This window comes from Neophocaena asiaeorientalis, unplaced genomic scaffold, assembly GCF_003031525.2.
Source record: "Neophocaena asiaeorientalis asiaeorientalis breed wild unplaced genomic scaffold, Neophocaena_asiaeorientalis_V1.1 scaffold241, whole genome shotgun sequence".
Classification (NCBI taxonomy): domain Eukaryota; kingdom Metazoa; phylum Chordata; class Mammalia; order Artiodactyla; family Phocoenidae; genus Neophocaena; species Neophocaena asiaeorientalis.
Window position 1 is genome coordinate 907,192 of NW_020172287.1, and position 13,334 is coordinate 920,525.

General features: G+C 45.4%; 1 protein-coding gene across 1 annotated transcript; it reads left to right on the forward strand.

The window, feature by feature from the left end:
* The first annotated feature begins 10,939 nt into the window (after positions 1 to 10,939).
* On the forward strand, positions 10,940 to 12,946 carry CBY3 (chibby family member 3). Its single transcript, XM_024765065.1, is given in 3 exon segments — positions 10,940 to 10,989; positions 12,261 to 12,822; positions 12,824 to 12,946. Coding segments are annotated over 3 exon segments (735 nt in total).
* Positions 12,947 to 13,334: the final 388 nt, after the last annotated feature.

Sequence of the window (13,334 nt, forward strand, 5' to 3'; positions counted from 1 at the left end):
GATGCCCAGCTGCAAATGAGGTGCACAGGCTACCCACATGTCTGCTTGACCAGCTACAAATTTGGGGGTTCCATGACACCCCCCCTTCAGGTTCAGTAATTCAAGAGAATAACTCACAGAACTCAGGAAAGTGCTTTACTTGCTATCACAGGTTTACTAAAAAAGCTACAACTCAGGAACAAATGGAAAAATGCATAGGGCAAGGTATGGATGTGTATGTGTGTGAATGTGCAGAGCTTCTGTACTTTCTCTGGGCATGCAACCTCCCAGCACCTGCATGTGTTGACCAAGCTGCAAGCTCTCTGAACACCATTATTTAGGAGTTTTTATGGAGGTTCCATTAGTAGGCACAATTGATAAATCGTTGACCATTGGTGATTGTACTCAATCTCCAGTCCCTCTCCCCTTCCTAAAGGTCAGAAGTGGAGCTGAAAATCCTACTCCTCTAAATCACTTGGTTTGGTTTCTCTAGCACCCTTATCCTGAATTGATCAAGGGGCCCAGCAATAATCACCTGATTAGCATAAACTCAGGTGTTGTTGGAAGGGGACATCATCATAATGACATGAATGATGATATGATATTCATAATGATATGAATAACAAAAGGCTCTCATCACTCAGGAAATGCCAAGGGTTTTAGAAGCTCTGTGCCAGGAACCCAGAATAAAGACCAAATGTATTTTTTCTTATACCACAGTTTCCTCATATCCATTCCCATTCCGTCCCCACCACCAGCATCAGGCAAAAAATTGATCTGCTTTCTGTTACTATAGAAAAGACTGGTCATTTCTAGAGCTTAATATAAATGCAATTATATAGTATATAGTGTTTTGTATCTGGCTTATTTCACTCATATTGTTTTGAGATCCTCATCTGTGTTGTAAAATGTATCAGTAATTTGTTGCTTTTAATTGCTGAGTAGTAGTCTATTGTACAAGTATGCCACAGTTTGTTTATCCATTAACCAGGTAATAAGACAACTGGGCTGTTCTCAATTTTTGGCTATATGATATACAACTGCTATGGACATGGTGTACCACTCTTTGTATAGACATATATTTTATTTTTCCCTTAAAACCCAACATTTTCACTTTTTCTTGGTTTACTACCTCAATTAATAGTTACATCTATCCCAAGAAAGACTGTGTAGTAATTTTTTTTGAAATCTTGCACATGTAAAAGTATCTTTATTCTACCCTCACATAGTTTATTTAACTTTATTGAAATATAATTTACATACCATAAAGTTTTCCCACTGTAAGTGAATGATTCGTTGATTTTTAGTAAATTTATAGAATTGTGCAACCATTACCACAATCCAATTTTAGAATAACTCCACCACCGGACTTCCCTAGTGGCACAGTGGTTAAGAATCTGCCTGCCAATGCAGGGGACACAGGTTGGAGCCCTGGTCCGGGAAGATCCCACATGCCGCGGAGCAACTAAGCCCATGCAACTCAACTACTGAGCCTGTGCTCTAGAGCCCGTGAGCCACAACTACTGAGCCCGTGTGCCACAACTACTGAAGCCCACGCGCCTAGAGCCCGTGCTCCACAAGAGAAGCCACTGCATTGAGAAGCCCGTGCACCACAACGAAAAGTAGCCCCCGCTTGCTGCAACTAGAGAAAGCCTGCGTGCAGCAATTAATACCCTATGCAGCCTAATTAATTAATTTTTTTTAAAAAAAAGAATAACTCCACCACCAAAAAGTTCCTTTGTGCCTATTTGTAGTCAACTCCCAACCAACCCAAGGCAACCATAGAACTGCTTTCTCCCACTATTGATCTCCCTTTCTAGATATTTCACATAAATGGAATCATTATCTGACTTCTTTCACTTAGCATAATGTTTTTGCACTTCATGTTGTAGCACGTATCAAGAATTGATTCTTTTTCCATTATTGAATAATATTACATTGCATAGATATACATTTTGTTTATCCATGGCCACGCCGTGCAGCTTCCAGGGATTGAACCCCGGGCCAGGGCAGTGAAAGCGCCGAATTCTAACTACTGGACCACCAGGGAACTCCCTGTATACAAGTCTTCATATGGACAAGTTTCCATTTGAGTAGTACATAGGAATAGAATTGCTGACTTGTATGCTAAGTTTATGTTTAACTGTTTGACACTACTAAATTGTTTTCCAAATTGGCTGCTGATTTTACATTTCCCATGTAGGAGGATTTGTTTCTCCACATCATCGCCAATAGCCATTTTAGTAGATATAGAGTAGTATCTCACTGTGGTTTGCTTCGGATTCAGTGAGCCCCCCTCTGGCAGTGAAGCTGTTGGTTTGTGCAGCCTCCCCAATTCTGGGACAGCTAGCTTGCTGACCAAGCTGGGGGAATGTTAGCAGCCTCAGACAAGAATGCCACAGACTCTCACTGTTCTAACCAGGGTTCAGAAGTTTTTCATGGATAAATGCTTCTCAATTTCTCATTTACTTATGGTCAATTTCCAGAGCCCTAAATCTTTAAAAAAAATCTTTTTTTCCAGTTTCATAATTGTTTTCTGGGGAGAAAATTTGCTGACTACTTTTGGTTGAAAATTTTTTTCTCTGTATGTTTTCGCTGTTTCCTTTCAGCTGTTTTCTGTTTGCTTGCCTTGGTCTCTATGTTTTACATTGCAAGGCTATTTTTGTTTTTGTTTTTTGTTTTTTGCCTTGTCTGCACATTGGAATTACCTGGAAAGCTTTTAAAATCCTAGTGCCCAAGCTGTACCCCCAGAACATTACATCAGAATCTCTGGGGGAGGGCCCAGCCAGCTGAGAATCAAAATAATTAAATGAACTATAAACCACTGAAAAAGAGAACTGTAAACAAATTTTAAAAAGGAAAAGAAAAATAGAATTAATAAGTCTATACCTGTAAAGAAAAAACTTACACTCCTCCTGTGTTGCTTTTTTTTAAAATAAATTTATTTACTTTTTATTTATTTATTTTTGGCTGCGTTGGGTCTTCATTGCTGCGCATGGGCTTTTCTTTAGTTGCAGCGAGTGGGGGCTACTCGTGGTTGCGGTGCGCAGGCTTCTCATTGCGGTGGCTTCTCTTGTTGCAGAGCACGGGCTCTAGGCACGTGGGCTTCAGTAGTTGTGGCTCGCAGGCTCTAGAGCACAGGCTCAGTAGTTGTGGCGCACGGGCTTAGTTGCTCCGCGGCATGTGGGATCTTCCCGGACCAGGGCTCGAACCTGTGTGCCCTGTATTGATAGGCGGATCCTTAACCACTGCACCACCAGGGAAGTCCCCCTCCTGTGTTTCTTCTTTACTGTCACACTACTACCACATTCACATCACTTCCTACACCAGATGTGTGGGAGTTTTCCCCATTGCAAGCAATTCTGTGACACCAGCTGGGTGTCCTACAACTTAATTCTGACACTAGCTACCTGGAGATAGCTAGTGTCAGATCCCACAGGTTAAGGGCTTAGTTCTGTAAGACTGACCCCACTTCACATGCTAATCGCAAGAATTGGATCCTCAGCTTGCCCGCAATTTCTGTCCGATGTGGCGCACGGGCTTAGTTGCTCCGCGGCATGTGGGATCTTCCCGGACCAGGGCTCGAACCTGTGTGCCCTGTATTGATAGGCGGATCCTTAACCACTGCACCACCAGGGAAGTCCCCCTCCTGTGTTTCTTCTTTACTGTCACACTACTACCACATTCACATCACTTCCTACACCAGATGTGTGGGAGTTTTCCCCATTGCAAGCAATTCTGTGACACCAGCTGGGTGTCCTACAACTTAATTCTGACACTAGCTACCTGGAGATAGCTAGTGTCAGATCCCACAGGTTAAGGGCTTAGTTCTGTAAGACTGACCCCACTTCACATGCTAATCGCAAGAATTGGATCCTCAGCTTGCCCGCAATTTCTGTCCGACTTGGCTATAAATCAGAGGTTTCCATGACTTCCTCCCCCTTGGCTTCGATTATTTGCTAGAACAGCTCACAGAATTCAGAGAAACACTTACATGTATCAGTTTATTAAAGGATATGATAAAGGATACTGATGAGCAGCGAGATGAAGAGATACACAAGGCGAGGTCCGGGAGGGTCCCAAGCACGAAGTTCTGTCCCCGTGGAGCTGGATGTGTTACCCTCCCAGTACATGGCTGTGTTCACCGATCTGGAAACTTTTTGAAACCAGGACTTAGGGGATTTTTATGGAAGCAGGATCAATCATTAACTCCATTTCCAACCCCTCTCCCCTTTGGAGAATGGGGGAGGGGAGGAGGGGATGAAAGTCCCAAGTGTCCAATCATGGCTCTGTCTTTCTGGTGAACAGCTCCTATCCAGGAGCCCACCATGAGTCACTTCATTAGACCAAAAGACACTGCTATAACTCAGGAAATTCTGAGGGATATAGAAACTGTCAGGAACAGGAGTCAAAGACCAAATATTAGAACAAAAGATGCGCCTGGGGGCGGAGATATATATATATGTATTTTTTTTCCTCTATTATCTCACCATACCAGCAGAGGAGAAAGAAGATCTCTTGCTTACAGTAGAATGCTGAGGGCCGACTGATAAGTATGTGCTAGTGTTGGAAAAGCATAATTTGGCAGTCATAAAGATTGGATCAGGCAAGAGTCACCAGTGGATGCTAACTTTAGTGGGAATTTTGAGGAACAGGACATTTAAATGGTCTTAAAAGTGTCTGCCCACAGTAGGGAAGGTTCCTTTGCAACACTTAAATGCAATACCTATCCCTAGATGGGATCCTGTACTAGAGGGAAAAAATTCTATAAAGGACATTCTTAGTAAACTGACAAAATTGAAATATGGATGGTTGTATTATATCAACGTAAATTCATAAGGTTGATAACTGTACTGTGGTTACGTAAGAAAATACACATTGAAGTATTTAGGGCAAAGGACTATGATGTATGTAAAAGGTTCAGAAATGATCAAGGAAATAGGGTAAAATGCTGAGTGTAGGGGAATCTAGATAAAGGGTATACTGGTGTTCCTTGAACAATTTTTATTAAAAAAATTTTTTTTTCCTTGCACAATTTTTAAATTTACAACTTAAAAAAAAAAAAAGCCAGGGGATTTTCCTGGTGGTCTAGTAGTTAGGATTCGGCACTTTCACTGCTGTGGCCAGGGTTCAATCCCTGGTCGGGGAACTGAACTGAGATCCTGCAAGCCACGCAGCGAGTGTGGCCAAAAAAAAAAAAAGGTCAGGCTCTCACAATTCAAGACAATTGTTCAGAGTTGTTCAGATCCTATAGAGTCTATTTTGGAAGTTAGAAGCCCCCAAATAATTCTGTTTTCTGCAGGAAGCCTCAGATTTTCATTTAAATGATAACAGGTACCTGTATAAAAAGGAATATTCAGGACAACTATACATGGGCTAATCAGAATATTAACCCACCACACATTCTTGTTTAAATGTCTATAAACATAAGCCTACCTATTTACAGCTGTTATACAAATATAAAACCACAATAAATTTATAAATTACCTATAAAGCATTTAAATTAACATTTCAATAGGACAACAAAAGATGTTTTTCTGCTGAAAATAAGTGCTATTTGACCTGTGATCTGCTCCCAGTGCCCTGAGGCAGATGTTTCCAAATTCAGCTGGCACACACTCTGTACTGTGTCATGATGCACATTCTAAGTCCACTTTTCACTCTTCAGAAGACTTTGAAATCTTCCATTCTCAGGGGAACTCAGTGCTCTCATGCCTGTCTGCTTACCTTCCCCTCTGGTTAGCCACTACCACTCAAACCCAGGTGCAGACTCTCAGGTTCCAGGGTGCTTCCTGGTGGTTATCTAGAGCAAATAGAATATCATCAACACTTTTTTTCAGTTATTTTTTAAAACAAAATTTAAACATTTTCTATAGAGTATTGCAGATTCCAAAGAACATGCATGTAACTAATTTTAAGGCAAAATGGCTTGGGAGCAGCATGGGTATGAGAGAGGAAGCAATAGCAACACTTAGACCACCACTGTGGTTACCCCTCATGCTGCATCCCACCCCTTCTGAAACCACCAAGCCCAAGAGGAAGGCTGAAGGAGAAGCTACAGAAGAAAAAGTCCAAGGGAAGGATGAACCACATAGGGGATGGGCATCCTTTCATGCATCCTAAAAAGGCACCATGCAGAAAATGGAAGTACCAGGTGAAGCATGTGCATTTTGTATAACTATGTTCTTCTTGTGTTCCGTACTACTTGAATTACTGTTTTAATCAGGTCTTATACAAATGCAAATATTTGTAGTTTTTAAAAAACTATGTTAGCACAGAGAACCCCTCATTGTTTCAGAGAAGGTTAAATATCACTAACAGATTATCATAGAAGCTGGATTGAAATGGTCATGAGGGTAAACAAGATTTTGCTTCCTTGGTTTTGGAACTATTCCTCTTGGTTGCCAAGAGAAGGGATCCACTGACATTTACAGCCACTATGACTGTGAAGAAATGAAAATTCTTTTTTAAGTCCTCTCTCCTTTCCTCTGTGCCATCAGAATGAGCTTTACGTCCTTAAACTCAGACCTGTTGGGACCTGGTACTCCTTTCCTCACAGGCTCCAAATCTGGTCTTTTCAGTGACATTTAGACGGAGTGCCTCAAAGGAACCAGGAACCATTGTTATTGACTGTGCATTTTTAAATTCTACAGTTTTCGGGACTTCCCTGGCAGTCCAATGGTTGGGACTCCGCGCTTCCACTTCAGGGGTCATGGGCTTGATCACTGTTAGGAGAACTGGGATCCAGCATGCTGCACCGTGCAGCAAAAAAAAAAAAACCAAAACAAAACTAGTTTTCATTAAATTTCCTCAAAATCAAGGTCTGTTTGTGAAAGGAGTTAACATGTTAAGTGGGAATTATTCCTCCTCTAAACTTTTCCTTTTCAAATCATCAAAAAAGGCTTCCTTGGGTTTTGTAGCTTTTCCTCTTTTGTAGACCATGGAAATAGGGAAATTGAAAGTTGCTGAATACCATTCCTGATATCACTCAGGACCTTCCTGAAATGTCATGAGTGTTAATGAAAAGTAGCTTTAATAACATAGACACAATGGGGGGGGGTGGAAGAGGGAGTGAGGGAGAGAAGGCGAATATGTGATTGGCTGGGTTAAAATATTCCTGGGCTCTGATTCCATGTCCATTAGACAACCTTCTGAGGGCTGATTCAAGCTTATCCTGATGATAAGAGAGAGCTTTGAACAGTGAGCATAAAGGTTTATTTGTGGAAACTGACATTCTAATTCTAAAATTAGGATAGAAATTCAATTACATGGAATTGAAATTATATGAAAATTCCAAGGACCTAGAAAACCAAAGCAGTCTTAAAAAAAACTGTTTGAAGATTTACATTACCAGATAAAGACTTACTGTAATCTACAATAATTAAGAAAATATGGTATTGGTACAAGAATAAAAAGAACAATAAAGAGAATAGAGAGCCCAGAAACAGTCATACATACACAGTCACATGATGAACAATAAAGACATAACCGCAAATAGTGGGGAAAGGCTAGTCTTTATAAATGGTGCTGGGTCAACTTGACAACCATATGAAAAGAACACTATCAACAAAAATTAACTCAAAATAGAACACAAAATGTAAAGCTAAAATGGTGAAACTTTTAGTTTGGCAAAGCGTTCTTTAATATGACATGAAAAGCATGACCTTTTGAGGGTCAAAGTAAAAATTGATAAATTGCTCTTTATTAAAAACTTTTGCTTTAATAGGCAAGCCATAGACTGGGAAAAAAATATTTGCAAAACATATCTGACAAAGGACTTTTATCTAGCATTAAAGAACTTACACTCAACAAGACAAACAATCCAGTTTAAAAAAAAAGGTCAAAAGACAAGAACAACTTCAACAACAAGGGTAACAAATAAGCACATGAAAAGACACTCAACATTATTAGCCAACAGAGAAATGAAATCAAAATCACAATTTAGACACACCCACTAGAATAACTAAAATTTTTTAAAATAAACTTATTTTATTTATTTATTGGGTGCATTGGGTCTTCATTGCTGCACGCGGGCTTTCTCTAGTTGCAGGGAGTGGGGGCTACTCTTCGTTGCGGTGTGCGCAGTCTTCTCGTTGCGGTGACTTCGTTTGTTGCCGAGCACGGGCTCTAGGCGCACGGGCTTCAGTAGTTGTGGTGCACGGGGTTAGTTGCTCCGCAGCATGTGGGATCTTCGCGGACCAGGGCTCGAACCTGTGTCCCCTGCATTGGCAGGCGGATTCTTAACCACTGCGCCATCAGGGATGCCCATAGAATAACTAAAATTAAAAGGGTTTACCATACTAAGTGTTGGCAAGTATGTGGAGGAAAAGGAACAGAAACTCTTTCAATGATGGTAGGGATATGGTACAACCATTTTGGAAAAACCTTGGTAACTTCATAAAAAGGTAAATACACCTACCATATTACCCAGCCATTCTACTCCTAGGTATTTATTCAAGAGAAATTAAAGCACGTGGCCACACAACGAGTAGTACACAGATGTTTATAGCAGCTGTATCTGTAATAGCCCCCCAAATGGAACCAAACCAAATTTCCATCAACAGGTGGACGGAAAAACAAATTGTGGTATTTCCATATAATGGAATACTATTCACCAAAAAAGGAATGGATTGTTAATAAATGCAACAACATGAATGAATTTCAACTTAAAATAATTATGCTGCAAGAAGCCAGTGCAGGGACTTCCCTGGTGGTGCAGTGGTTAAGAATCTGCCTGCAAATGTAGGGGACACGGGTTCGAGCCTCGGTCCAAGAAGATCCCACATGCTGCGGAGCAACTAAGCCCGTGAGCCACAACTACTGAGCCTGTGCTCTAGAGCCCACAAACCACAACTACTGAGCCCGCGTGCCACAATTACCGAAGCCCACGTGCCTAGAGCCCGTGCTCCACGACGAGAAGCCACTGCAATGAGAAGCCTGCGCACTGCAACGAAGAGTAGCCCCCACTCACCACAACTAGAGAAAAGCCCGCGTGCAGCAACGAAGTCCCAACGCAGCCAAAAATAAATAAATTTATATAAAAAAAAAGCCAGTGCAAAAAAAAAAGTACATACTAAATAATTCTATTTATATAAAATACTAGAAAATTCAAATTAATCTATATAGTGATGGGAGCAGAGGAAACTTCTGAAGGTAATGTGTATCTTCATTATCTTGATTTTGGTTATGATTTCTTACATCAAATTATCCAAACATATCAAAGTGTGCGTTATAAATATTGAATATATGTAGTTTATTGTGTCAATTATACCTCAATAAAACTGTTACAGAAAAAGGTTTCCCAGAAGGTGGCACTACCACTTGGCTCTGCCCTATGTTGTGAGCTCCCTGGAGCTGGGTGAACCCTTCTAGAGCCATCAGGATGCTGGATTAACTAGGAGGCCCCTGCAAGAGACCCTTGGGGTCAGGAAAGCCAAGTAAACGTGATGGCAATTGATTGGGTGTGGCTGGCGAGTAGGGCTGACTTCATTTCCTCCCACAGCTCAACACAGCACTTGTCCTTCAAACAAGCCCAACTCCTTTGTACCTCTAGCCCCTGTCTTCATGTAGCTCGAGTCTCTCATCATTCAGGTCTTAGTATGAATATCAAGTTCCTTCATCGAGTGCCAGGTCTAAATTGGTTCCTACACCTCATTTTGTCCTAAAGTCACTTTCTGTATTTCTCTATTTTCTTCATGGCATGTATCACAATCAGAAATTCTTATTCATTTAGTTATTTCCTTTCATTAAAAAAATTATTCATTTTATTTTTATTTCTGGCTGCTTTGGGTCTTCGTTGCCGCGCGTGGGCTTTCTCTAGTTGCGGTAAGTGGGGCTACTCTTCGTTGTGGTGCGCAGGCTTCTCATTGCGGTGGCTTCTCGTTGCGGAGCACAGGCTCCGGATGCGCAGGCTCAGCGGCCACGGCTCACGGGCCCAGCCACTCCGCAGCATGTGGGATCTTCCCGGACCAGGGCTCCAACCCGTGTCCCCTGCATTGGCAGGTGGATTCTTAACCACTGTGCCACCAGGGAAGCCCCATTTCCTTTCATTTTTATTACCTATTCTCTTCCTCCCTCGTTTTTTTTTTGTTTGTTTGGTTTTTTTTTTTGCGGTACACGGGCCTCTCACTGTTGTGGCCTCTCCCGTTGCGGAGCACAGGCTCCGGATGCGCAGGCTCAGCGGCCACGGCTCACGGGCCCAGCCACTCCGCAGCATGTGGGATCTTCCCAGACCGAGGCACGAACCCGTGTCCCCTGCATTGGCAGGCGGACTCTCAACCACTGCGCCACCAGGGAAGCCCTCTTCCTCCCTCTTTTATGCTGTTGACATCCTACAAATCCCTTTACTGGGGGTGCACCCACCCCATAGGTGCCTTAAGTGTTGGCTGACAAACTCACAGTTGCCCCTGACAATGACTGACTGAGGGCTGGGTGGGGGAGAAGGGCACAAAAGATTGGCTCCCTTGCAGTAAGGAGACCTAACTCTGTGGCACAATTTCTACAGTTCCCCGTGAGATCTGGCTAGAGCTAGTCTCCACTTGAGGCCACATTCCTGCTTAGCTTTAGCTCTTTTCCCTGCCCTGTCCTGCTTCCCTTACTCCCTTCTCCCAAAAACACTTCCCCAGTAAATCCCTCAATAATTCTCATCTGAGGCTCTGCTTCTAGGAAACCTGACCCATGACACCCTTAGTTAGCTTCATGAGGGACTGTTTTGTTCAATCCCCTAGAACAAATTCCTATCTTAGGCTCTGCTTATGACCTTCTCCCCCTTAAGAATGATAGCTTGATGACGGAAGATCTTCCTCACGTTGGAAGAACAGTTTCTGGAACAGAGAAGGCACTCAGTAAGTGTGCTGAATGAATACAGGGGAGAGCCCAGGGGTCTGTTTTATAGATTAGCTGATCTGGCCTAGAGGCATTGTGAGTCATAGCCGGTAGACAGCAACTGAGTGGTTCAGAGATGGGGCCAGGCCTGGGACAGCAGCTTGGCACCTCCAACACATCCTCCAGGTGAGGTACAACATGTGAGTATTATCGGGGAAGGATCCTCTGGAAAGAGGCAACCTCAAGGGTGGGCCAGGTTCTAGCCTTGGGCTTCCAAGAGACATGTCCCTGAGCCAGATCTAGGGGGTAGTACTGCCCAGCTATGTGTGAGGAGTAAGTGTGTGTTGAATTAATGAAAGCATGACAGAGGTAACCCTGTCCCAGGGTTCCTTCTCATTTCACTCTCCATTGGGAGAAGAGGAATTCAAAAGAAAGCATACAGTCTTCTTTCTCACACAACAGAATCAGCACATACAGGAATGGGGGGAGAAGGAGTATGGAACATGTCTGTTATCTGGACTTTAATTTCCTTGAGCATGTAGTCTGCTTTGGATAACAGTCACATCCAGTCTGCGCAACCCCTTTTGGCTCAAGCCCTAAGCATAGGTCCTAGGCCATGGCACATGCCTCTACTGGACTGACCACACCAGACTGTGATCTACACACACACATGTGGCTTCCCAGCTGGACCAGGAGCATCTTCAGGGCAGGCATAGGCTGTGCTGGCACCCTCTACCCAGACCAAGGCCTGGCACAAAGCAGATGCCAGTCAGTTCAAGGTTGTAAAATAACTGAATGACGAGGGCAGTAATGCTGTTGGGTATCCTAGACATCCACCAGATACTTTTCAGAATGTAGATCCAGCCCTGGCTTCGCAGTGCTTCAGCAGCGCCCTCTAACCCACGGAAGGAAGTCTAAACTTTTAAGCCTGCCTGTACAGCACCCTCATATAGTGTCCTGGTCCCCCTTTCCAGCTTCCTCTTCTGCTATTTCCAGCTCAATACCCTACACCAATCCTACCCCAAGCTCTTCCTCACATGTGCAACATTCGAGCCTTGCCTAGCTCTTCACTCTGCCTAGCGGCTCTCCCTTACCCACCCCCAATCTACCTGTCAAATTCCTGTGCGTCTTTTAAGTACCTACTTGTCTCTGCTATCATTCCTTCCTCCCTTAAGGGTCTATTAACCCCTTCCAGCAGCCACCCAGCACTCAGAGAGCAGGGTTCTGGTCCTTCACCTGCCCATCTATCCCCAAAGCCTGACACAGTAGTCTTTGGGGAAGGGAGTTTCGGGGAGACTTCTGCTAGTACGAGTGTGCAGGGATGGACTCCTCAGTGGCCAGCAGCTGGCTAACCCTGAGCGCCAGCTGCGGGCCTGAGCCCTGCCCACCAGGCCTCGCGGTTTGAGGGGGCAGCACGTCCAAGCAGGTTGCTCACCCAGACTCTTGCTCTCCAGCAGTGCCCCAGGCTCGCCTTTATCATTCTGGACATCGAGGCCTGCGAGGCAAGGGAGCAGCCTGGGTCGCCCGCGTCCTCGAGGCTCTGCTCTGGGTATCCGTGTGCCTGACGAGGCCCACCCGGCCCTTGCCCTGGAGGCCTTCGGGTGCTCGGCCTCGGGCCATGCGAGCCGCCTGTGGGAACAGCTGCGGCAGTTCTGGGCCCACCATTTCTCGCGGCGCTTCTCGCCGCGGCGCCCTCCGCTGCGCCGCATCTCCTCCATGTCCACCTTCTACCTGCTGGACTACCAGACGCGCCGGGCAGAGCTAGGCCTCAGCTACGGCACACCGCGCACGCGCCTCAGCGACGAGGCCTTCGTGTTCCGCGGCGGCCGGTGGACCGCGGAGGGCCAGCCGGTGCGGTCGCGGCCGCAGCTGCCCTCGCCGACCACCCCGGGCTGGAAGGCGCAGGTGCAGCGGATCAAGAGCCAGGTGCTGCTGGAGGAGAACAACTACCTGAAGCTACAGCAGGAACTGCTCATGGACATGCTGACGGAGACAACAGCACGCATGCACCTGTTGGAAAAAAAAGATATACCACGAGGCAAGCACTGCCGCTGCGGCGCGCGCCTGGCAGAGGAAGATGCGCAAGCGCGAAGGCGCGTGCAGCGTGCTCCTGATCGAGCCGCTGGCTCCAGAGTCGCGGTGACGCAATAAAACCCGTGCAGCGCATGCGCACCTCGCTCCTCACCTTAGGCCCGGGCTCGTTCCTGTGGCCCCTAGAGAGCCCGGCCAGGACTGGGCTCCGGGTGCGCGGGGGGGTCCGCTGCGCGCCTTCAGGGACCATCACTCCGGGCCTGGTGTGGAGGGGAGACTCAGCCAGCAGCCCGTCTCGGGAGGGTGCGATAGGGCGGTGGAGGAAGATGTTTGCAGCCCGTTGGAAACGCGGAGTGGGAGCCAGGCTTGCAACAGTGCGGCAGGGGGCGGGGATGGCCGGCGATGAGAGGTAGTGGTAGCAATGGCTTTCTTGGCCCAAGGGACGGAGGGCAAAGTCCGCGAGGCAGGAACACCTGGGCACAGGGAGGGAGGGTGCGGTG